At 46.3% G+C, this 26,191-nt stretch overlaps 1 protein-coding gene across 1 annotated transcript in view; it reads right to left on the bottom strand.

The window, feature by feature from the left end:
* Nucleotides 1–24,959, bottom strand: part of tbc1d23 (TBC1 domain family, member 23) — a gene marked incomplete at its 5' end in the record, with an annotated part of 70,478 nt that extends 45,519 nt beyond the window's left edge. Inside the window, 5 exons of the mRNA XM_065016172.1 lie at nucleotides 6,924–7,048; nucleotides 9,578–9,701; nucleotides 17,746–17,953; nucleotides 23,015–23,120; nucleotides 24,643–24,959. Coding sequence (XP_064872244.1) covers nucleotides 6,924–7,048; nucleotides 9,578–9,701; nucleotides 17,746–17,953; nucleotides 23,015–23,120; nucleotides 24,643–24,959 — 880 coding nt within the window. The remainder of the gene's footprint in view (nucleotides 1–6,923; nucleotides 7,049–9,577; nucleotides 9,702–17,745; nucleotides 17,954–23,014; nucleotides 23,121–24,642) is intronic.
* Between the last annotated feature and the right edge of the window lie 1,232 nt (nucleotides 24,960–26,191).

Below are 26,191 nucleotides of genomic sequence, written 5' to 3'. Positions count from 1 at the left end.
GTTATCTCTGGGGGAACAAACAGGATGTTATCTCTAGGGGAGAACAAACAGGATGTTATCTCTAGGGGGGAACAAACAGGATGTTATCTCTAGGGGGAAACAAACAGGATGTTATCTCTAGGGGGAACAAACAGGATGTTATCTCTAGGGGGGAACAAACAGGATGTTATCTCTAGGGGGGAACAAACAGGATGTTATCTCTAGGGGGAACAAACAGGATGTTATCTCTAGGGGGGAACAAACAGGATGTTATCTCTAGGGGGGAACAAACAGGATGTTATCTCTAGGGGGAACAAACAGGATGTTATCTCTAGGGGGGAACAAACAGGATGTTATCTCTAGGGGGAACAAACAGGATGTTATCTCAAACAAACAGGATGTTATCTCTAGGGGGGAACAAACAGGATGTTATCTCTAGGGGGAACAAACAATGTTATCTCTAGGGGGAACAAACAGGATGTTATCTCTAGGGGGGAACAAACAGGATGTTATCTCTAGGGGGGAACAAACAGGATGTTATCTCTAGGGGGAACAAACAGGATGTTATCTCTAGGGGGGAACAAACAGGATGTTATCTCTAGGGGGAACAAACAGGATGTTATCTCTAGGGGGAACAAACAGGATGTTATCTCTAGGGGGAACAAACAGGATGTTATCTCTAGGGGGGAACAAACAGGATGTTATCTCTAGGGGGAACAAACAGGATGTTATCTCTAGGGGGAACAAACAGGATGTTATCTCTAGGGGGGGGAACAAACAGGATGTTATCTCTAGGGGGAACAAACAGGATGTTATCTCTAGGGGGGAACAAACAGGATGTTATCTCTAGGGGGAACAAACAGGATGTTATCTCTAGGGGGAACAAACAGGATGTTATCTCTAGGGGGGAACAAACAGGATGTTATCTCTAGGGGGAACAAACAGGATGTTATCTCTAGGGGGGGGGGGAACAAACAGGATGTTATCTCTAGGGGGGAACAAACAGGATGTTATCTCTAGGGGGGAACAAACAGGATGTTATCTCTAGGGGGGAACAAACAGGATGTTATCTCTAGGGGGGAACAAACAGGATGTTATCTCTAGGGGGGGAACAAACAGGATGTTATCTCTAGGGGGGGGGGAACAAACAGGATGTTATCTCTAGGGGGGGAACAAACAGGATGTTATCTCTAGGGGGAACAAACAGGATGTTATCTCTAGGGGGAACAAACAGGATGTTATCTCTAGGGGGGAACAAACAGGATGTTATCTCAGGGGGGAACAAACAGGATGTTATCTCTAGGGGGAACAAACAGGATGTTATCTCTAGGGGGAACAAACAGGATGTTATCTCTAGGGGGGAACAAACAGGATGTTATCTCTAGGGGGAACAAACAGGATGTTATCTCTAGGGGGGAACAAACAGGATGTTATCTCTAGGGGGGAACAAACAGGATGTTATCTCTAGGGGGAACAAACAGGATGTTATCTCTAGGGGGAACAAACAGGATGTTATCTCTAGGGGGAACAAACAGGATGTTATCTCTAGGGGGGAACAAACAGGATGTTATCTCTAGGGGGGAACAAACAGGATGTTATCTCTAGGGGGGAACAAACAGGATGTTATCTCTAGGGGGAACAAACAGGATGTTATCTCTAGGGGGGAACAAACAGGATGTTATCTCTAGGGGGGAACAAACAGGATGTTATCTCTAGGGGGAACAAACAGGATGTTATCTCTAGGGGGGAACAAACAGGATGTTATCTCTAGGGGGGAACAAACAGGATGTTATCTCTAGGGGGGGAACAAACAGGATGTTATCTCTAGGGGGAACAAACAGGATGTTATCTCTAGGGGGGAACAAACAGGATGTTATCTCTAGGGGGAACAAACAGGATGTTATCTCTAGGGGGGGAACAAACAGGATGTTATCTCTAGGGGGGAACAAACAGGATGTTATCTCTAGGGGGGAACAAACAGGATGTTATCTCTAGGGGGGAACAAACAGGATGTTATCTCTAGGGGGGGGAACAAACAGGATGTTATCTCTAGGGGGAACAAACAGGATGTTATCTCTAGGGGGGAACAAACAGGATGTTATCTCTAGGGGGGAACAAACAGGATGTTATCTCTAGGGGGGGAACAAACAGGATGTTATCTCTAGGGGGGAACAAACAGGATGTTATCTCTAGGGGGGAACAAACAGGATGTTATCTCTAGGGGGGAACAAACAGGATGTTATCTCTAGGGGGGAACAAACAGGATGTTATCTCTAGGGGGGAACAAACAGGATGTTATCTCTAGGGGGGAACAAACAGGATGTTATCTCTAGGGGGAACAAACAGGATGTTATCTCTAGGGGGGAACAAACAGGATGTTATCTCTAGGGGGAACAAACAGGATGTTATCTCTAGGGGGAACAAACAGGATGTTATCTCTAGGGGGAACAAACAGGATGTTATCTCTAGGGGGGAACAAACAGGATGTTATCTCTAGGGGGGGAACAAACAGGATGTTATCTCTAGGGGGGAACAAACAGGATGTTATCTCTAGGGGGGGGGATCAAACAGGATGTTATCTCTCAGGGGGGGGGGAACAAACAGGATGTTATCTCTAGGGGGAACAAACAGGATGTTATCTCTAGGGGAACAAACAGGATGTTATCTCTAGGGGGGAACAAACAGGATGTTATCTCTAGGGGGGAACAAACAGGATGTTATCTCTAGGGGGAACAAACAGGATGTTATCTCTAGGGGGAACAAACAGGATGTTATCTCTAGGATGGGGAACAAACAGGATGTTATCTCTAGGGGGAACAAACAGGATGTTATCTCAGGGGGGAACAAACAGGATGTTATCTCTAGGGGGAACAAACAGGATGTTATCTCTAGGGGGGAACAAACAGGATGTTATCTCTAGGGGGGGAACAAACAGGATGTTATCTCTAGGGGGAACAAACAGGATGTTATCTCTAGGGGGGAACAAACAGGATGTTATCTCTTGGGGGGAACAAACAGGATGTTATCTCTAGGGGAAACAAACAGGATGTTATCTCTAGGGGGGGAACAAACAGGATGTTATCTCTAGGGGGAACAAACAGGATGTTATCTCTAGGGGGGGAACAAACAGGATGTTATCTCTAGGGGGAACAAACAGGATGTTATCTCTAGGGGGAACAAACAGGATGTTATCTCTAGGGGGGAACAAACAGGATGTTATCTCTAGGGGGGAACAAACAGGATGTTATCTCTAGGGGGGAACAAACAGGATGTTATCTCTAGGGGGGAACAAACAGGATGTTATCTCTAGGGGGGAACAAACAGGATGTTATCTCTAGGGGGGAACAAACAGGATGTTATCTCTAGGGGGGAACAAACAGGATGTTATCTCTAGGGGGGAACAAACAGGATGTTATCTCTAGGGGGGGGGGAACAAACAGGATGTTATCTCTAGGGGGGAACAAACAGGATGTTATCTCTAGGGGGAACAAACAGGATGTTATCTCTAGGGGGGAACAAACAGGATGTTATCTCTAGGGGGGAACAAACAGGATGTTATCTCTAGGGGGAACAAACAGGATGTTATCTCTAGGGGGAACAAACAGGATGTTATCTCTAGGGGGGGAATCTCAAACAGGATGTTATCTCTAGGGGGAACAAACAGGATGTTATCTCTAGGGGGGGAACAAACAGGATGTTCTAGGGGGAACAAACAGGATCTCTAGGGGGAACAAACAGGATGTTATCTCTAGGGGGAACAAACAGGATGTTATCTCTAGGGGGGGAACAAACAGGATGTTATCTCTAGGGGGAACAAACAGGATGTTATCTCTAGGGGGGAACAAACAGGATGTTATCTCTAGGGGGGAACAAACAGGATGTTATCTCTCGGGGGGAACAAACAGGATGTTATCTCTAGGGGGAACAAACAGGATGTTATCTCTAGGGGGGAACAAACAGGATGTTATCTCTGAGGGGGGAACAAACAGGATGTTATCTCAGGGGGAACAAACAGGATGTTATCTCTAGGGGAACAAACAGGATGTTATCTCTAGGGGGAACAAACAGGATGTTATCTCTAGGGGGTAACAAACAGGATGTTATCTCTGGGGGGTAACAAACAGGATGGGGGTAACAAACAGGATGTTATCTCTAGGGGGTAACAAACAGGATGTTATCTCTAGGGGGTAACAAACAGGATGTTATCTCTAGGGGGTAACAAACAGGATGTTATCTCTAGGGGGTAACAAACAGGATGTTATCTCTAGGGGGTAACAAACAGGATGTTATCTCTAGGGGGTAACAAACAGGATGTTATCTCTAGGGGGTAACAAACAGGATGTTATCTCTAGGGGGTAACAAACAGGATGTTATCTCTAGGGGGGTAACAAACAGGATGTTATCTCTAGGGGGAACAAACAGGATGTTATCTCTAGGGGGGAACAAACAGGATGTTATCTCTAGGGGGAACAAACAGGATGTTATCTCTAGGGGGGAACAAACAGGATGTTATCTCTAGGGGGGAACAAACAGGATGTTATCTCTAGGGGGGAACAAACAGGATGTTATCTCTAGGGGGAACAAACAGGATGTTATCTCTAGGGGGAACAAACAGGATGTTATCTCTAGGGGGAACAAACAGGATGTTATCTCTAGGGGGAACAAACAGGATGTTATCTCTAGGGGGAACAAACAGGATGTTATCTCTAGGGGGGGGAACAAACAGGATGTTATCTCTAGGGGGAACAAACAGGATGTTATCTCTAGGGGGGGAACAAACAGGATGTTATCTCTAGGGGGGAACAAACAGGATGTTATCTCTAGGGGGAACAAACAGGATGTTATCTCTAGGGGGAACAAACAGGATGGGGGAACAAACAGGATGTTATCTCTAGGGGGGGAACAAACAGGATGTTATCTCTAGGGGGGAACAAACAGGATGTTATCTCTAGGGGGGAACAAACAGGATGTTATCTCTAGGGGGAACAAACAGGATGTTATCTCTAGGGGGAACAAACAGGATGTTATCTCTAGGGGGGAACAAACAGGATGTTATCTCTAGGGGGGAACAAACAGGATGTTATCTCTAGGGGGAACAAACAGGATGTTATCTCTAGGGGGAACAAACAGGATGTTATCTCTAGGGGGGAACAAACAGGATGTTATCTCTAGGGGGAACAAACAGGATGTTATCTCTAGGGGGAACAAACAGGATGTTATCTCTAGGGGGAACAAACAGGATGTTATCTCTAGGGGGAACAAACAGGATGTTATCTCTAGGGGGGAACAAACAGGATGTTATCTCTAGGGGGGAACAAACAGGATGTTATCTCTAGGGGGGGAACAAACAGGATGTTATCTCTAGGGGGGAACAAACAGGATGTTATCTCTAGGGGGGAACAAACAGGATGGGGGAACAAACAGGATGTTATCTCTAGGGGGAACAAACAGGATGTTATCTCTAGGGGGAACAAACAGGATGTTATCTCAGGATGTTATAGGGGGAACAAACAGGATGTTATCTCTAGGGGGGGAACAAACAAACAGGATGTTATCTCTAGGGGGAACAAACAGGATGTTATCTCTAGGGGGAACAAACAGGATGTTATCTCTAGGGGGAACAAACAGGATGTTATCTCTAGGGGGAACAAACAGGATGTTATCTCTAGGGGGAACAAACAGGATGTTATCTCAGGATGTTAGGGGGGAACAAACAGGATGTTATCTCTAGGGGGAACAAACAGGATGTTATCTCTAGGGGGGGAACAAACAGGATGTTATCTCTAGGGGGGAACAAACAGGATGTTATCTCTAGGGGGAACAAACAGGATGTTATCTCTAGGGGGAACAAACAGGATGTTATCTCTAGGGGGGAACAAACAGGATGTTATCTCTAGGGGGAACAAACAGGATGTTATCTCTAGGGGGAACAAACAGGATGTTATCTCTAGGGGGAACAAACAGGATGTTATCTCTAGGGGGGAACAAACAGGATGTTATCTCTAGGGGGGGAACAAACAGGATGTTATCTCTAGGGGGAACAAACAGGATGTTATCTCTAGGGGGAACAAACAGGATGTTATCTCTAGGGGGGAACAAACAGGATGTTATCTCTAGGGGGGAACAAACAGGATGTTATCTCTAGGGGGGAACAAACAGGATGTTATCTCTAGGGGGGAACAAACAGGATGTTATCTCTAGGGGGAACAAACAGGATGTTATCTCTAGGGGAAACAAACAGGATGTTATCTCTAGGGGGGAACAAACAGGATGTTATCTCTAGGGGGAACAAACAGGATGTTATCTCTAGGGGGAACAAACAGGATGTTATCTCTAGGGGGAACAAACAGGATGTTATCTCTAGGGGGAACAAACAGGATGTTATCTCTAGGGGGAACAAACAGGATGTTATCTCTAGGGGGGGGACAAACAGGATGTTATCTCTAGGGGGGACAAACAGGATGTTATCTCTAGGGGGGGAACAAACAGGATGTTATCTCTAGAGGGGGAACAAACAGGATGTTATCTCTAGGGGGGACAAACAGGATGTTATCTCTATGGGGGAACAAACAGGATGTTATCTCTAGGGAGGAACAAACAGGATGTTATCTCTAGGGGGACAAACAGGATGTTATCTCTAGGGGGAACAAATGTTATCTCTAGGGGGAACAAACAGGATGTTATCTCTAGGGGGGAACAAACAGGATGTTATCTCTAGGGGGAACAAACAGGATGGGGAACAAACAGGATGTTATCTCTAGGGGGGAACAAACAGGATGTTATCTCTAGGGGGGAACAAACAGGATGTTATCTCTAGGGGGGGAACAAACAGTAATAATGTAATATCACTGAAGACCTGGTATTGATCAGTTTGTGATAGTAATTTGCGGTAGCTATGTGTTGTAATCTGGTTTGTATTATGAATATGTTGTAATAGTGGGTACTTGGCATTGACGAGGATGATGAGCAGGAGGAAGAAGATGAGGAAAGGGTCAGCCTGTTGGAGGTAAAAGTCCCACATGGCCTGAGTCACCTCTGGTAGGCAGTGACTGGAGAACAGACTGCCTAGCTGTAGGATACACAACATACCAGTCACAATCCATCATCCTACTGCAAGGGAACATTGAAAACCAAATAGGCTGTACTGACATACCCAGTCTGGGGTTAGATAGACATACCCAGTCTGGGGTTAGATAGACATACCCAGTCTGGGGTTAGGTAGACATACCCAGTCTGGGGTTAGATAGACATACCCAGTCTGGGGTTAGATAGACATACCCAGTCTGGGGTTAGATAGACATACCCAGTCTGGGGTTAGATAGACATACCCAGTCTGGGGTTAGGTAGACATACCCAGTCTGGGGTTAGGTAGACATACCCAGTCTGGGGTTAGATAGACATACCCAGTCTGGGGTTAGGTAGACATACCCAGTCTGGGGTTAGATAGACATACCCAGTCTGGGGTTAGGTAGACATACCCAGTGTATAGTGTAGGAGTCTGGGGTTAGATAGACATACCCAGTCTGGGGTTAGGTAGACATACCCAGTCTGGGGTTAGGTAGACATACCCAGTCTGGGGTTAGATAGACATACCCAGTCTGGGGTTAGGTAGACATACCCAGTCTGGGGTTAGATAGACATACCCAGTATGGGGTTAGGTAGACATACCCAGTCTGGGGTTAGGTAGACATACCCAGTCTGGGGTTAGGTAGACATACCCAGTCTGGGGTTAGGTAGACATACCCAGTCTGGGGTTAGGTAGACATACCCAGTCTGGGGTTAGGTAGACATACCCAGTCTGGGGTTAGGTAGACATACCCAGTCTGGGGTTAGGTAGACATACCCAGTCTGGGGTTAGGTAGACATACCCAGTCTGGGGTTAGGTAGACATACCCAGTCTGGGGTTAGATAGACATACCCAGTCTGGGGTTAGATAGACATACCCAGTCTGGGGTTAGATAGACATACCCAGTCTGGGGTTAGATAGACATACCCAGTCTGGGGTTAGGTAGACATACCCAGTGTATAGTGTAGGAGTCTGGGGTTAGATAGACATACCCAGTGTATTGTGTAGGAGTCTGGGGTTAGATAGACATACCCAGTCTGGGGTTAGATAGACATACCCAGTCTGGGGTTAGATAGACATACCCAGTCTGGGGTTAGATAGACATACCCAGTGTATAGTGTAGGAGTCTGGGGTTAGATAGACATACCCAGTGTATAGTGTAGGAGTCTGGGGTTAGATGGACATACCCAGTCTGGGGTTAGATAGACATACCCAGTCTGGGGTTAGATAGACATACCCAGTCTGGGGTTAGATAGACATACCCAGTGTATAGTGTAGGAGTCTGGGGTTAGATAGACATACCCAGTGTAGAGTGTAGGAGTCTGGGGTTAGGTAGACATACCCAGTGTATAGTGTAGGAGTCTGGGGTTAGATAGACATACCCAGTCTGGGGTTAGATAGACATACCCAGTGTATAGTGTAGGAGTCTGGGGTTAGATAGACATACCCAGTCTGGGGTTAGATAGACATACCCAGTGTAGAGTGTAGGAGTCTGGGGTTAGATAGACATACCCAGTCTGGGGTTAGATAGACATTCCCAGTCTGGGGTTAGATAGACATACCCAGTCTGGGGTTAGATAGACATACCCAGTGTAGAGTGTAGGAGTCTGGGGTTAGATAGACATACCCAGTCTGGGGTTAGATGGACATACCCAGTCTGGGGTTAGATGGACATACCCAGTCTGGGGTTAGGTAGACATACCCAGTCTGGGGTTAGATAGACATACCCAGTCTGGGGTTAGGTAGACATACCCAGTCTGGGGTTAGATAGACATACCCAGTCTGGGGTTAGATAGACATACCCAGTCTGGGGTTAGATAGACATACCCAGTCTGGGGTTAGATAGACATACCCAGTGTATAGTGTAGGATTCTGGGGTTAGATAGACATACCCAGTCTGGGGTTAGATAGACATACCCAGTCTGGGGTTAGATAGACATACCCAGTCTGGGGTTAGATAGACATACCCAGTGTATAGTGTAGGAGTCTGGGGTTAGATAGACATACCCAGTGTATAGTGTAGGAGTCTGGGGTTAGATAGACATACCCAGTGTATAGTGTAGGAGTCTGGGGTTAGATAGACATACCCAGTGTATAGTGTAGGAGTCTGGGGTTAGATAGACATACCCAGTGTATAGTGTAGGAGTCTGGGGTTAGATAGACATACCCAGTGTAGAGTGTAGGAGTCTGGGGTTAGATAGACATACCCAGTCTGGGGTTAGATAGACATACCCAGTGTATAGTGTAGGAGTCTGGGGTTAGATAGACATACCCAGTCTGGGGTTAGATAGACATACCCAGTCTGGGGTTAGATAGACATACCCAGTGTATAGTGTAGGAGTCTGGGGTTAGGTAGACATACCCAGTGTATAGTGTAGGAGTCTGGGGTTAGGTAGACATACCCAGTGTATAGTGTAGGAGTCTGGGGTTAGATAGACATACCCAGTGTATAGTGTAGGAGTCTGGGGTTAGATAGACATACCCAGTCTGGGGTTAGATAGACATACCCAGTCTGGGGTTAGATAGACATACCCAGTGTATAGTGTAGGAGTCTGGGGTGATCTTCTTGGTGTCGAGGAAGGAGCAGAGTTCTGGTTCATGATACTGCAGCAGCAGTCTGTACAGGTGGAATGGACGGCCCTTCACTACACAGTCCCTGGACAGGAAGACGTACCGTTACACCTGGTGTTATTAAACATCCATCATGTTTAGCATAATATAACGTACAGTATGCATTAAGGTGTCTGTAAGAGAATAAACATGGTATACATTAATGTAGACATTAATACATGCATTTATATAGCTTCCTGCAAACGTACAATGTTGGGGGAGAGCCAAGATGGAGGTGTTGGCTTCAACACAATGTTGGGGGAGAGCCAAGATGGAGGTGTTGGCTTCAACACAATGGTGGTGGAGAGCCAAGATGGAGGTGGTGGCTTCAACACAATGGTGGTGGAGAGCCAAGATGGAGGTGGTGGCTTCAACACAATGGTGAGGGAGAGCCAAGATGGAGGTGTTGGCTTCAACACAATGGTGAGGGAGAGCCAAGATGGAGGTGTTGGCTTCAACACAATGGTGAGGGAGAGCCAAGATAGAGGTGTTGGCTTCAACACAATGGTGGTGGAGAGCCAAGATGGAGGTGGTGGCTTCAACACAATGGTGGTGGAGAGCCAAGATGGAGGTGTTGGCTTCAACACAATGTTGGGGGAGAGCCAAGATGGAGGTGGTGGCTTCAACACAATGTTGGGGGAGAGCCAAGATGGAGGTGGTGGCTTCAACACAATGTTGGGGGAGAGCCAAGATGGAGGTGTTGGCTTCAACACAATGGTGGGGGAGAGCCAAGATGGAGGTGTTGGCTTCAACACAATGTTGGGGGAGAGCCAAGATGGAGGTGTTGGCTTCAACACAATGGTGGTGGAGAGCCAAGATGGAGGTGTTGGCTTCAACACAATGTTGGGGGAGAGCCAAGATGGAGGTGTTGGCTTCAACACAATGGTGAGGGAGAGCCAAGATGGAGGTGTTGGCTTCAACACAATGGTGGTGGAGAGCCAAGATGGAGGTGGTGGCTTCAACACAATGTTGGGGGAGAGCCAAGATGGAGGTGGTGGCTTCAACACAATGTTGGGGGAGAGCCAAGATGGAGGTGGTGGCTTCAACACAATGTTGGGGGAGAGCCAAGATGGAGGTGGTGGCTTCAACACAATGGTGGGGGAGAGCCAAGATGGAGGTGTTGGCTTCAACACAATGTTGGGGGAGAGCCAAGATGGAGGTGTTGGCTTCAACACAATGGTGGTGGAGAGCCAAGATGGAGGTGTTGGCTTCAACACAATGGTGGTGGAGAGCCAAGATGGAGGTGTTGGCTTCAACACAATGTTGGGGGAGAGCCAAGATGGAGGTGTTTGCTTCAACACAATGGTGGTGGAGAGCCAAGATGGAGGTGTTGGCTTCAACACAATGTTAGGGGAGAGCCAAGATGGAGGTGTTGGCTTCAACACAATGGTAGGGGAGAGCCAAGATGGAGGTGGTGGCTTCAACACAATGTTGGGGGAGAGCCAAGATGGAGGTGTTGGCTTCAACACAATGTTGGGGGAGAGCCAAGATGGAGGTGTTGGCTTCAACACAATGGTGGTGGAGAGCCAAGATGGAGGTGTTGGCTTCAACACAATGGTGGTGGAGAGCCAAGATGGAGGTGTTGGCTTCAACACAATGTTGGGGGAGAGCCAAGATGGAGGTGTTGGCTTCAACACAATGGTGGTGGAGAGCCAAGATGGAGGTGTTGGCTTCAACACAATGTTAGGGGAGAGCCAAGATGGAGGTGTTGGCTTCAACACAATGGTAGGGGAGAGCCAAGATGGAGGTGTTGGCTTCAACACAATGTTGGGGGAGAGCCAAGATGGAGGTGTTGGCTTCAACACAATGTTGGGGGAGAGCCAAGATGGAGGTGGTGGCTTCAACACAATGGTGAGGGAGAGCCAAGATGGAGGTGTTTGCTTCAACACAATGGTGAGGGAGAGCCAAGATGGAGGTGTTGGCTTCAACACAATGGTGGTGGAGAGCCAAGATGGAGGTGTTGGCTTCAACACAATGGTAGGGGAGAGCCAAGATGGAGGTGTTGGCTTCAACACAATGGTAGGGGAGAGCCAAGATGGAGGTGGTGGCTTCAACACAATGTTGGGGGAGAGCCAAGATGGAGGTGGTGGCTTCAACACAATGTTGGGGGAGAGCCAAGATGGAGGTGGTGGCTTCAACACAATGGTGAGGGAGAGCCAAGATGGAGGTGTTGGCTTCAACACAATGGTGGTGGAGAGCCAAGATGGAGGTGGTGGCTTCAACACAATGGTAGGGGAGAGCCAAGATGGAGGTGTTGGCTTCAACACAATGTTGGGGGAGAGCCAAGATGGAGGTGTTGGCTTCAACACAATGGTAGGGGAGAGCCAAGATGGAGGTGTTGGCTTCAACACAATGGTGAGGGAGAGCCAAGATGGAGGTGGTGGCTTCAACACAGTCATTAAGATCAGAGTTTCCCAACCCACTCCTCTCCCTCAAGAAGTTTAACTTTTGCTTAACCCTAAACTGGTACACCTGATTTAATTAGTCAACGGCTTGATGATTAATTGACTAATTCTCAGTCCCTGAGAAACATCCCCACAGCATGATGCTGCCACCACCATTTTTTAAAAACCTTTATTTAACTAGGCAAGTCAGTTAAGAACAAATTCTTATTTCAATGATGGCCTAGGAACAGTGGGTTAACTGCCTGTTCAGGGGCAGAACGACAGATTTGTACCTTGTCAGCTCGGGGATTCGAACTTGCAACCTTTTGGTTACAAGCCCAACGCTCTAGGCTACCCTGCCGCTACCATGCTTCACTGTAGGGATGGTGCCAGGTTTCCTCCAGACGTGACGCTTGGCATTCAGGTCAAAGAGTTCAATCTTGGTTTCATCAGACCAGAAAATCTTGTTTCTAATGGTCAGTCTTTTAGGGACTTTTTGGCAAACTACAAGCAGGCTGTCATGTGCCTTTTACTGAGGAGTGGCTTCCGTCTGGCCACTCTACCATAAAGGCCTGATTGGTGGAGTACTGAAGAGGTGGTTGTCCTTCTGGAAGTTTCTCCCATCTCCACAGAGGAACTCTGGAGCTCTACCAGGGTGATCATCAGGTTATTGGTCACCTCCCTGACCAAGGCCCTTCTCCCCCGATTGCTCAGTTTGGCCGAGCAGCCAGGTCCAGGAAGCGTCTTGGTGGTTCCAAACCTCTTCCATTTAAGGATAAGAGAGGCCACTGTGTTCTTGGGGGCCTTCAATGCTGTCGACATTTTTTGGTACCCTTCCCCAGATCTGTGCCTCAACACAATCCTGTCTTGGAGCTCTAAGGCAGTTCCTTTGACCTCGTGGCCTTATAGGCACACCTTATATAGACAGGTGTGTGCCTTTTCCAATCAATTGAATTTACCACAGGTGGACTCCAATCAAGTTGGAGAGACATCTCAAGGATGATCAATGGAAACAGGAGGCACCGGAGCTCAATTTCAAGTCTCATAGCAAAGGGTCTGAATACTTATGTAAATAAGTTATTTCTGTTTTTTATTTTCAATAAATTTGCAAACATTTCTAAAAACCTGTTTTCGCTTTGTCATTATGGGGTATTGTGATGTCATTATGGGGTATTGTGATGTCATTATGGGGTATTGTGATGTCATTATGGGGTATTGTGATGTCATTATGGGGTATTGTGGGTTGATTGCTGAGGATTGTCCGTGGTATATATCTATTGTAGAGGTGTGTGTCTGTCCGTGGTATATATCTATTGTAGAGGTGTGTGTCTCACCGTGGTATATATCTATTGTAGAGGTGTGTGTCTGTCCGTGGTATATATCTATTGTAGAGGTGTCTGTCCGTGGTATATATCTATTGTAGAGGTGTCTGTCCGTGGTATATATCTATTGTAGAGGTGTGTGTCTGTCCGTGGTATATATCTATTGTAGAGGTGTGTGTCTGTCCGTGGTATATATCTATTGTAGAGGTGTGTGTCTGTCCGTGGTATATATCTATTGTAGAGGTGTGTGTCTGTCCGTGGTATATATCTATTGTAGAGGTGTGTGTCTGTCCGTGGTATATATCTATTGTAGAGGTGTGTCTGTCCGTGGTATATATCTATTGTAGAGGTGTGTCTGTCCGTGGTATATATCCGTGGTATATATCTATTGTAGAGGTGTGTCTGTCCGTGGTATATATCTATTGTAGAGGTGTGTGTCTGTCCGTGGTATATATCTATTGTAGAGGTGTGTGTCTGTCCGTGGTATATATCTATTGTAGAGGTGTGTCTGTCCGTGGTATATATCTATTGTAGAGGTGTGTCTGTCCGTGGTATATATCTATTGTAGAGGTGTGTCTGTCCGTGGTATATATCTATTGTAGAGGTGTGTGTCTGTCCGTGGTATATATCTATTGTAGAGGTGTGTGTCTGTCCTGTGGTATATATCTATTATATCTATTGTAGAGGTGTCTGTCCGTGGTATATATCTATTGTAGAGGTGTCTGTCGTGGTATATATCGTGGTATATATCTATTGTAGAGGTGTGTGTCTGTCCGTGGTATATATCTATTGTAGAGGTGTGTCTGTCCGTGGTATATATCTATTGTAGAGGTGTGTGTCTGTCCGTGGTATATATCTATTGTAGAGGTGTCTGTCCGTGGTATATATCTATTGTAGAGGTGTGTCTGTCCGTGGTATATATCTATTGTAGAGGTGTGTGTCTGTCCGTGGTATATATCTATTGTAGAGGGTGTGTCTGTCCGTGGTATATATCTATTGTAGAGGTGTGTGTCCGTGGTATATATCTATTGTAGAGGTGTCTGTCCGTGGTATATATATATCTATTGTAGTGTGTGTGTGTCTGTCCGTGGTATATATCTATTGTAGAGGTGTGTCTGTCCGTGTGTGTCTGTCCGTGGTATATATCTATTGTAGAGGTGTGTGTCTGTCCGTGGTATATATCTATTGTAGAGGTGTGTGTCTGTCCGTGGTATATATCTATTGTAGAGGTGTGTCTGTCCGTGGTATATATCTATTGTAGAGGTGTGTGTCTGTCCGTGGTATATATCTATTGTAGAGGTGTGTCTGTCCGTGTGTGTCTGTCCGTGGTATATATCTATTGTAGAGGTGTGTGTCTGTCCGTGGTATATATCTATTGTAGAGGTGTGTGTCTGTCCGTGTGTATATATCTCTGTCTGTCCGTGGTATATATCTATTGTAGAGGTGTGTCTGTCCGTGGTATATATCTATGGTAGAGGTGTCTGTCCGTGGTATATATCTATTGTAGAGGTGTGTGTCTGTCCGTGGTATATATCTATTGTAGAGGTGTGTGTCTGTCCGTGGTATATATCTATTGTAGAGGTGTGTGTCTGTCCGTGGTATATATCTATTGTAGAGGTGTGTGTCTCACCGTGGTATATATCTATTGTAGAGGTGTGTCTGTCCGTGGTATATATCTATTGTAGAGGTGTGTGTCTGTCCGTGGTATATATCTATTGTAGAGGTGTGTGTCCGTGGTATATATCTATTGTAGAGGTGTCTGTCCGTGGTATATATCTATTGTAGAGGTGTGTGTCTGTCCGTGGTATATAGCTATTGTAGAGGTGTGTGTCTGTCCGTGGTATATATCTATTGTAGAGGTGTGTGTCTGTCCGTGGTATATATCTATTGTAGAGGTGTGTGTCTGTCCGTGGTATATATCTATTGTAGAGGTGTGTGTCTGTCCGTGGTATATATCTATTGTAGAGGTGTGTGTCTGTCCGTGGTATATATCTATTGTAGAGGTGTGTGTCTGTCCGTGGTATATATCTATTGTAGAGGTGTGTGTCTGTCCGTGGTATATATCTATCTATTGTAGAGGTGTGTCTGTCCGTGGTATATATCTATTGTAGAGGTGTGTGTCTGTCCGTGGTATATATCTATTGTAGAGGTGTGTGTCTGTCCGTGGTATATATCTATTGTAGAGGTGTGTGTCTGTCCGTGGTATATATCTATTGTAGAGGTGTGTCTGTCCGTGGTATATATCTATTGTAGAGGTGTGTCTGTCCGTGGTATATATCTATTGTAGAGGTGTGTGTCTGTCCGTGGTATATATCTATTGTAGAGGTGTGTGTCTGTCCGTGGTATATATCTATTGTAGAGGTGTCTGTCCGTGGTATATATCTATTGTAGAGGTGTCTGTCCGTGGTATATATCTATTGTAGAGGTGTGTGTCTGTCCGTGGTATATATCTATTGTAGAGGTGTGTGTCTGTCCGTGGTATATATCTATTGTAGAGGTGTGTGTCTGTCCGTGGTATATATCTATTGTAGAGGTGTGTCTGTCCGTGGTATATATCTATTGTAGAGGTGTGTGTCTGTCCGTGGTATATATCTATTGTAGAGGTGTGTGTCTGTCCGTGGTATATATCTATTGTAGAGGTGTGTGTCTGTCCGTGGTAGATGGTATCTATTGTAGAGTGTGTGTCTGTCCGTGGTATATATCTATTGTAGAGGTGTGTCTGTCCGTGGTATATATCTATTGTAGAGGTGTGTGTCTGTCCGTGGTATATATCTATTGTAGAGGTGTGTCTGTCCGTGGTATATATCTATTGTAGAGGTGTGTGTCTGTCCGTGGTATATCTATTCTATTGTCCGTGGTATATAGAGGTGTGTGTCTGTCCGTGGTATATATCTATTGTAGAGGTGTGTGTCTGTCCGTGGTATATATCTATTGTAGAGGTGTGTGTCTGTCCGTGGTATATATCTATTGTAGTGTGTCTGTCCGTGGTATATATCTATTGTCCGTGGTGTAGAGGTGTGTCTGTCCGTGGTATATATCTATTGTAGAGGTGTGTGTCTGTCCGTGGTATATATCTATTGTAGAGGTGTGTCTGTCCGTGGTATATATCTATTGTAGAGGTGTGTGTCTGTCCGTGGTATATATCTATTGTAGAGGTGTGTCTGTCCGTGGTATATATCTATTGTAGAGGTGTGTGTCTGTCCGTGGTATATATCTATTGTAGAGGTGTGTGTCTGTCCGTGGTATATATCTATTGTAGAGGTGTGTCTGTCCGTGGTATATATCTATTGTAGAGGTGTGTGTCTGTCCGTGGTATATATCTATTGTAGAGGTGTGTGTCTGTCCGTGGTATATATCTATTGTAGAGGTGTGTGTCTGTATATATCTATTGTAGAGGTGTGTCTGTCCGTGGTATATATCTATTGTAGAGGTGTGTCTGTCCGTGGTATATATCTATTGTAGAGGTGTGTGTCTGTCCGTGGTATATATCTATTGTAGAGGTGTGTGTCTGTCCGTGGTATATATCTATTGTAGAGGTGTGTGTCTGTCCGTGGTATATATCTATTGTAGAGGTGTGTGTCTGTCCGTGGTATATATCTATTGTAGAGGTGTGTGTCTGTCCGTGGTATATATCTATTGTAGAGGTGTGTGTCCGTGGTATATATCTATTGTAGAGGTGTGTGTCTGTCCGTGGTATATATCTATTGTAGAGAGTATATATCTATTGTAGAGGTGTGTGTGTCTGTCCGTGGTATATATCTATTGTAGAGGTGTGTGTCTGTCCGTGTATATATCTATTGTAGAGGTGTGTGTCTGTCCGTGGTATATATCTATTGTAGAGGTGTGTGTCTGTCCGTGGTATATATCTATTGTAGAGGTGTGTGTCTGTCCGTGGTATATATCTATTGTAGAGGTGTGTCTGTCCGTGGTATATATCTATTGTAGAGGTGTGTGTCTGTCCGTGGTATATATCTATTGTAGAGGTGTGTGTCTCACCGTGGTATATATCTATTGTAGAGGTGTGTCTGTCCGTGGTATATATCTATTGTAGAGGTGTGTGTCTGTCCGTGGTATATATCTATTGTAGAGGTGTGTGTCTGTCCGTGGTATATATCTATTGTAGAGGTGTGTGTCTGTCCGTGGTATATATCTATTGTAGAGGTGTGTGTCTGTCCGTGGTATATATCTATTGTAGAGGTGTGTGTCTGTCCGTGGTATATATCTATTGTAGAGGTGTGTCTGTCCGTGGTATATATCTATTGTAGAGGTGTCTGTCCGTGGTATATATCTATTGTAGAGGTGTGTGTCTGTCCGTGGTATATATCTATTGTAGAGGTGTGTGTCTGTCCGTGGTATATATCTATTGTAGAGGTGTGTGTCTCACCGTGGGATATATTTATTCATGATGGCGTAGAAGCAGTTGTAGAGATCGGAACGAGGCAGCTGCAGGCCCAGCAGGGGTTTGAGGAGGTGTGGCCAGGAGAGGTCAGGGGTGAAGGTGATGTTTCGGGACTTACAGTAGAACGTGATGACAGACTCTACGTCAGAAACCATGTCACGCCCCTCCTCCTCCGCAACGCACCCCAGCTGGTCTGGAGACAGGAAGTAGAGACACAGGGTCAGAGGTTACAGGTCCTTACACTTAGCCTCACTGTCAGGACAAAGACAGCATGGAAACAGAGTTCAGAAAAATCATCCTGGAGTCATATGCATCAAGCCTCAGAGTAGGAGCTGATCTAGGATTAGACATCATTATGAATAAGATGACATGGGGGGCTGATCCTAGATCATTATGAATAAGATGACATGGGGGGGACCTGATCCTAGATCATTATGAATAAGATGACATGGGGGACCTGATCCTAGATCATTATGAATAAGATGACATGGGGGGGGGGGGGACCTGATCCTAGATCAGAATGAATAAGATGACATGGACAGGGGGGGGACCTGATCCTAGATCAGATGACATGTACAGGGGGGACCTGATCCTAGATCAGATGACATGGACAGGGGGGACCTGATCCTAGATCAGATGACATGGACAGGGGGGACCTGATCCTAGATCAGATGACATGTACAGGGGGGACCTGATCCTAGATCAGATGACATGGACAGGGGGGACCTGATCCTAGATCAGATGACATGGACAGGGGGGGCCTGATGGTAGATCAGCCATCCCACCCTAATACTGGATACATATGGCCCCTAGCCAGCAGAGAACCTTTCAAGCAAATGTGTCTTGTAGAAATGGATTGAAATAAGATACTAGCCAAAGAAAGGTCTCAGGATTGATTCTCCAACCCACTAGAACATTCTCTCCCTCAGTTTGTGTCTCTTCACTGTGGTACCATGTGCTGGCCTACTCCCGGAGGTAAGGCCTGGGGTTTTCCTGGGCTCAGTGCCCCATGAAGGGCTGCCTTTTCTGGGCTGAGCCCTGGAGCAGTCTCCATGTCAGTTCTGCTGCCTAACCCGCCCTGCTATCAGGCAGAGAAAGGACTGTGCAAAGCTGATGACAGCTGACAGTTTCTGCATAAGACCCAAACTGTATGAGAACCCAGCTTGTGTTTGGACTTGTGTTTCTATTGTCTATTCTCAACATTACTGACCGAGCCACAGAAGAGAGCATTACTGACCGAGCCACAGAAGAGAGCATTACTGACAGAGCTACAGAAGAGAGCATTACTGACCGAGCAACAGAAGAGAGCATTACTGACAGAGCTACAGAAGAGAGCATTACTGACCGAGCAACAGAAGAGAGCATTACTGACAGAGCTACAGAAGAGAGCATTACTGACCGAGCAACAGAAGAGAGCATTACTGACAGAGCTACAGAAGAGAGCATTACTGACCGAGCTACAGAAGAGAGCATTACTGACAGAGCCACAGAAGAGAGCATTGTGACCGAGCCACAGAAGAGAGCATTACTGACCGAGCCACAGAAGAGAGCATTACTGACCGAGCCACAGAAGAGAGCATTACTGACCGAGCCACAGAAGAGAGCATTACTGACAGAGCCACAGAAGAGAGCATTGTGACTGCATTACTGACCGAGCAACAGAAGAGAGCATTACACAGCAACAGAAGAGAGCATTACTGACAGAGCCACAGAAGAGAGCATTACTGACAGAGCCACAGAAGAGAGCATTACTGACAGAGCCACAGAAGAGAGCATTACTGACCGAGCCACAGAAGAGAGCATTACTGACAGAGCTACAGAAGAGAGCATTACTGACCGAGCTACAGAAGAGAGCATTACTGACAGAGCTACAGAAGAGAGCATTACTGACCGAGCAACAGAAGAGAGCATTACTGACAGAGCCACAGAAGAGAGCATTACTGACCGAGCCACAGAAGAGAGCATTACTGACCGAGCCACAGAAGAGAGCATTACTGACCGAGCCACAGAAGAGAGCATTACTGACAGAGCCACAGAAGAGAGCATTGTGACCGAGCCACAGAAGAGAGCATTACTGACCGAGCAACAGAAGAGAGCATTACTGACCGAGCAACAGAAGAGAGCATTACTGACAGAGCCACAGAAGAGAGCATTACTGACAGAGCCACAGAAGAGAGCATTACTGACAGAGCCACAGAAGAGAGCATTACTGACCGAGCCACAGAAGAGAGCATTACTGACCGAGCTACAGAAGAGAGCATTACTGACCGAGCCACAGAAGAGAGCATTGTGACAGAGCTACAGAAGAGAGCATTACTGACAGAGCCACAGAAGAGAGCATTACTGACAGAGCCACAGAAGAGAGCATTACTGACCGAGCTATGCAAGACAAAGAATTATCCATCCTATGAATTGTCTTGAGCAGGGCAGGTAGAATATAATATACACTGAACAAAAATGTAAAGTGTTGGTCCCATGTTTCATGAGCTGAAATAAAAGATGCCAGAAATGTTCCATACGCACAAAAAGCTTATTTCAAAATGTGCACAAATTTGTTTACATCCCTGTTAGTGAGCATTTCTCCTTTTCCAAGATAATCTATCCACCTGACAGATGTGGTAATATCAAGAAGCTGATTAAACAATACCACAGATGTCTCCTTTTGAGGGAGCGTGCAATTGGCATGCTGACTGCAAGAATATCCTCCAGAGCGGTTGTAAGATAATTTAATGTTAATTTCTCTACCATAAGCCGCCTCCTTCGGCTGTACATCTGCCTCACAACCGCAGGCGTCGTGTGGGCGGGCAGTTTGCTGATGTCAACGTTGTGAACAGAGTGCACCATGGTGGTGGGGTGGGGGGGGGTTATGGTATGGGCAGGCATAAGCTAAAGACAACAAACACAATTGCATTTTATCGTTGGCAATTTGAATGCACAGAGATACCGTGACGAGATCCTGAGGCCCGTTGTTGTACCATTCATCCACCACCATCACCTCATGTTTCAGCATGATAATGCACAGCTCCATGTCACACAAGGATCTGGACACAATTCCTGGAAGCTGAAAATGTCCCAGTTCTTCCATGACCTGCATACTCACCAGACATGTCACTCATTGAGCATGTTTGGGATGCTCTGGATTCACATGAGACCTGAAAATAGCTGTGCAGCGACACTCCCCATCCAACCTGACGGAGTTTGAGAGGATCTTCAGAGAATGGGAGAAACTCCCCAAATACAGGTGTGCCAACCTTGTAGCATCATACCCAAGAAGACTCATGGCTGTAATCGCTGCCAAAAGTGCTTCAACAAAGTACTGAGTAAAAGGTTTGGAATACTTATGTAAAATGTTATATTTATTTATTATAATTTAGCAAAAATGTTAAAAATAAAAAAAAGTTTTTGCTTTGTCATTATGTGGTATTGTGTGTAGATTGATGAGGGGGGAAAAACTATTTAATCCATTTTAGAATAAGGCTGTAATGTAACAAAATGTGCAAAAAGTCTAGGGGTCTGAACACTTTCCGTAGGCACAGTATATACAGTACCAATCAAAGGTTTGGACACTTACTCATTACAGGGTTTTTCTTTATTTTTTACTATTTTCTACATTGTAGAATAATAGTTTAGACATCAAAACTATGAAATAACACATATGGAATCATGTAGTAACCAAAAAAAGTGCTAAACAAATCAAAATATATTTTATATTTGAGATTCTTCAAAGTAGCCACCCTTTGCCTTGATGACAGCTTTGCACACTCTTTGCATTCTCTCAACCAGCTTCATGAGGTAGTCACCTGGAATACATTTCAATTAACAGGTGTGCCTTCTTCAAAGTTAATTTGTGGAATTTCTTTCCTTCTTTATGCATTTGAGCCAATCAGTTGTGTTGTGACAAGATAGGGGTGGTATACAGAAGATAGCCCTATTTAGTAAAAGACCAAGTCCATATTATGGCAAGAACAGCTCAAATAAGCAAAGAGAAACGACAGTCAAAATTATCAAAATCCAGAAAAGAGCCACTAAATTCTACAACCACCTAAAAGGAAGTGATTCCCACCCACAGAGAGATGAACCTGGAGAAGAGATCCCTAAGCAAGCTTGTCCTGGGGCTCTGTTCCCAAACACAAACAGACCCCCAGGACAGAAACACATTTAGATCCAACAAAATCATGAGAAAACAACAAGATAACTATTTGACACACTGAAAATAATCAACAAAAAAACAGAGCAAAGAAGAATGCTATTTGGCCCTAAACAGAGAGTACACAGTGACAGAATACCTGACCATTGTGACTGACCCAAAATTAAGGAAAGCTTTGACTATGTACAGACTCAGTGAGCATAGACTTGCAATTGAGAAAGGCCGCCGTAGACAGACCTGGCTCTCAAGAGAAGACAGGCTATGTGCTCACTGCCCACAAAATGAGGTGGAAACTGAGCTGCACTTCCTAACTTCCTGCCAAATGTATGACCATATTAGAGACACATATTTCACAGATCCACAATGAATTTGAAAACCCGTTTTTGATAAGCTCCCATATCTACTGGGTGAAATACCACAGTGTGCCATCACAGCAGCAAGATGTGTGACCTATTGCCACAAAACAAGGGCAACCAGTGAAGAACAAACACCATTGTAAATACAATCCATATTTATGTTTATTTATTTATCTTAACCACCATGGGTACCACAGCATTCTGCAGTGATACACCATCCCATCTGGTTTGGGGTTAGTGGGACTATCATTTGTTTTTTGACAGGACAATGAACCAACACACCTCCAACACAGGCTGTGTAAGGGCTATTTGACCAAGAAGGAGAGTGATGGTGTGCTGCATTAGATGACCTGGCATCCACAATCACCAAACCTCAACCCAATTGAGATGGCTTGGGGTGAGTTGGACCGCAGAAAACATGTGCTCAGCATATGTGGGAACTCCTTCAAGACTGTTGGAAAAGTATTCCAGGTAAAGCTGGTTGAGAGAATGCCAAGCGTGTGCAAAGCTGTTATCAAGGCAACGGGTGGCTATTTTGAAGAATCTGAAATATATTTTGATTTGTTTAACACTTTTTTGGTTACTACATGATTCCATATGTGTTATTTCATAGTGTTGATGTCTTCACTATTATTCTACAATGTAGAAAATAGTAACATCCCTGGACCTTGAATGAGTCGGTGTGTCCAAACCTTTGACTGGTACTGTATATATATATATAACATAGATACTGTATGTAACAGTCACTCACCAATGAGCTGCTGGCAGCGGGTGTGTATAAGGTTCTGTTCTGGAAGATCCAGGACTCCATCCCACGAGGACAGACTGTCTCCTTTACCTGCCACATTCAGCGCAATCTGACAAAACACACCAACTAGTTAGTAGCTGACAGACTGGACCAGATCGTCAGTTGGTAGCTGACAGACAGCACCAGATCGTCAGTTGGTAGCTGACAGACAGGACCAGATCGTCAGTTGGTAGCTGACAGACAGGACCAGATCGTCAGTTGGTAGCTGACAGACAGGACCAGATCGTCAGTTGGTAGCTGACAGACAGGACTAGATCGTCAGTTGGTAGCTGACAGACAGGGACCAGATGACAGACAGGACCAGATCGTCAGTTGGTAGCTGACAGACAGCACCAGATCGTCAGTTGGTAGCTGACAGACAGGACCAGATCGTCAGTTGGTAGCTGACAGACAGGACCAGATCGTCAGTTGGTAGCTGACAGACAGGACCAGATCGTCAGTTGGTAGCTGACAGACCGGACCAGATCGATCGTCAGTTGGTAGCTGACAGACCGGATCAGATCGTCAGTTGGTAGCTGACAGACCGGATCAGATCGTCAGTTGGTAGCTGACAGACAGCACCGTCAGTTGGTAGCTGACAGACAGGACCAGATCGTCAGTTGGTAGCTGACAGACAGGACCAGATCGTCAGTTGGTAGCTGACAGACAGGACCAGATCGTCAGTTGGTAGCTGACAGACAGGACCAGATCGTCAGTTGGTAGCTGACAGACAGGACCAGATCGTCAGTTGGTAGCTGACAGACAGGACCAGATCGTCAGTTGGTAGCTGACAGACAGGACCAGATAGTCAGTTGGTAGCTGACAGACAGGACCAGATCGTCAGTTGGTAGCCCCCTCCCTAGTCACACTCCTTCCCTAGTCCCTTACCCTCTGACCCCCCATCCCCTTCCTTAGTCCCAACTCATCCCTAATCAAATCAAATCCAGCTTTATTTATACAGCACATTTCAGACATGGAAATGTCCCCAACCCCCTCCCTAGTCCCTCACCCTGACCGCCCCCTCCCTAGTCCCTCACCCTGACCACCCCTCCCTAGTCCCTCACCCTGACCACCCCTCCCTAGTCCCTCACCACCCCCCTCCCTAGTCCCTCACCGACCACCCCTCCCTAGTCCCTCACCCTGACCACCCCCTCCCTAGTCCCTCACCCTGACCACCCCTCCCTAGTCCCTCACCCTGACCACCCCCTCCCTAGTCCCTCACCGCCCCCTCCCTAGTCCCTCACCCTAACCACCCCTCCCTAGTCCCTGACCGCCACCTCCCTAGTCCCTCACCCTGACCGCCCCTCCCTAGTCCCTCACCACCCCCTCCCTAGTCCCTCACCCTGACCGCCCCTCCCTAGTCCCTCACCTGACCACCTCCCTAGTCCCTCACCCTGACCGCCCCCTCCCTAGTCCCTCACCCTGACCGCCCCCCTAGTCCCTCAGTCCCTCACCCTGACCACCCCCTCCCTAGTCCCTCACCCTGACCACCCCCACCCCCTCACCCTCTGACCCCCTCCCATTCTATCCCTAGTCTAATTCCTCCCCCTCTGTTACGGTAGGCCGAACCCACGAACCCTGACCTCGCTCACCTTCCACAGCTTGGCTCTCTGCTGGGCTGGTAGCTCCTGGACTCGAATAACCTCCCCGGCCTCTTCCCCATCCAGCCCCCGCCCCCCCCCAGCCCCAGCCCTCCCCCAACCCCAGCTCCCCTGTATGTCCATCTCTAGCTCCAGGTCAGAGCCTCCAGAGTCCAGGGCCTCAGCCAGATCCTGATCCCTGCAGGACAGAGAAACAGCAACACTATCAGAACGACATCTAACGCCTATAGAACACACATTTTTTAGGGCAATGTTGCAAGACAGGACAAAGAACAAGACAGGACAGGTTAGAGAACAAGACAGGTCAGCTCAGAGAACAAGACAGGTCAGCTCAGAGAACAAGACAGCTCAGAGAACAAGACAGGTCAGCTCAGAGAACAAGACAGGTCAGACAGCAAACACAGGTCAGCTCAGAGAACAAGACAGGTCAGCTCAGAGAACAAGACAGGTCAGCTCAGAGAACAAGACAGGTCAGCTCAGAGAACAAGACAGGTCAGCTCAGAGAACAAGACAGGTCAGCTCAGAGAACAAGACAGGTCAGCTCAGAGAACAAGACAGGTCAGCTCAGAGAACAAGACAGGTCAGCTCAGAGAACAAGACAGGTCAGCACACAGAACAAGACAGGACAGGTCAGCTCAGAGAACAAGATAGGACAGGTCAGCTCAGAGAACAAGATAGGACAGCTCAGAGAACAAGACAGGTCAGCTCAGAGAACAAGACAGGTCAGCTCAGAGAACAAGACAGGACAGCTCAGAGAACACAGGTCAGCTCAGAGAACAAGACAGGTCAGAGAACAAGACAGGTCAGAGAACAAGACAGGTAAGCTCAGAGAACAAGACAGGACAGCTCAGAGAACAAGACAGGACAGCTCAGAGAACAAGACAGGACAGCTCAGAGAACAACACAGGTCAGCTCAGAGAACAAGACAGGTCAGAGAACAAGACAGGACAGGTTAGACAGCAACAAAGGACAGGTCAGAGAGACAAACACTGTTGAACTGTTTAAAACCTAAATTTTTCAGCAACGTCAATAACACTTCAATACTGATATGCTATTTGTTTGACTGCTGTTTCCTCTGTATACAGGGCTTTTTCAAATGTCACGAGGACGAGTCTATTTCTGTCACCACTGAGCATCAAACACATTCCAATGTAAATCAAAGCATCAGCCACAACCTGAACATTCAGGTCACAGCATGTCTGTCTCACTGCTAGCCAACAGAAAAACACTTTACTACCTGAACATTCAGGTCACAGCATGTCTGTCTCACTGCTAGCCAACAGAAAAACACTTTACTACCTGAACATTAAGGTCACAGCATGTCTGTCTCACTGCTAGCCAACAGAAAAACACTTTACTACCTGAACATTCAGGTCACAGCATGTCTGTCTCACTGCTAGCCAACAGAAAAACACTTTACTACCTGAACATTCAGGTCACAGCATGTCTGTCTCACTGCTAGCCAACAGAAAAACACTTTACTACCTGAACATTAGAAGGGATTGTCTGTCTCACTGCTAGCCAACTGAAATAGGTGTTG

This window comes from Oncorhynchus nerka, unplaced genomic scaffold (genome assembly GCF_034236695.1).
Source record: "Oncorhynchus nerka isolate Pitt River unplaced genomic scaffold, Oner_Uvic_2.0 unplaced_scaffold_1102, whole genome shotgun sequence".
Lineage (NCBI taxonomy): Eukaryota > Metazoa > Chordata > Actinopteri > Salmoniformes > Salmonidae > Oncorhynchus > Oncorhynchus nerka.
This window is presented reverse-complemented; position numbering and strand designations above follow the sequence as displayed.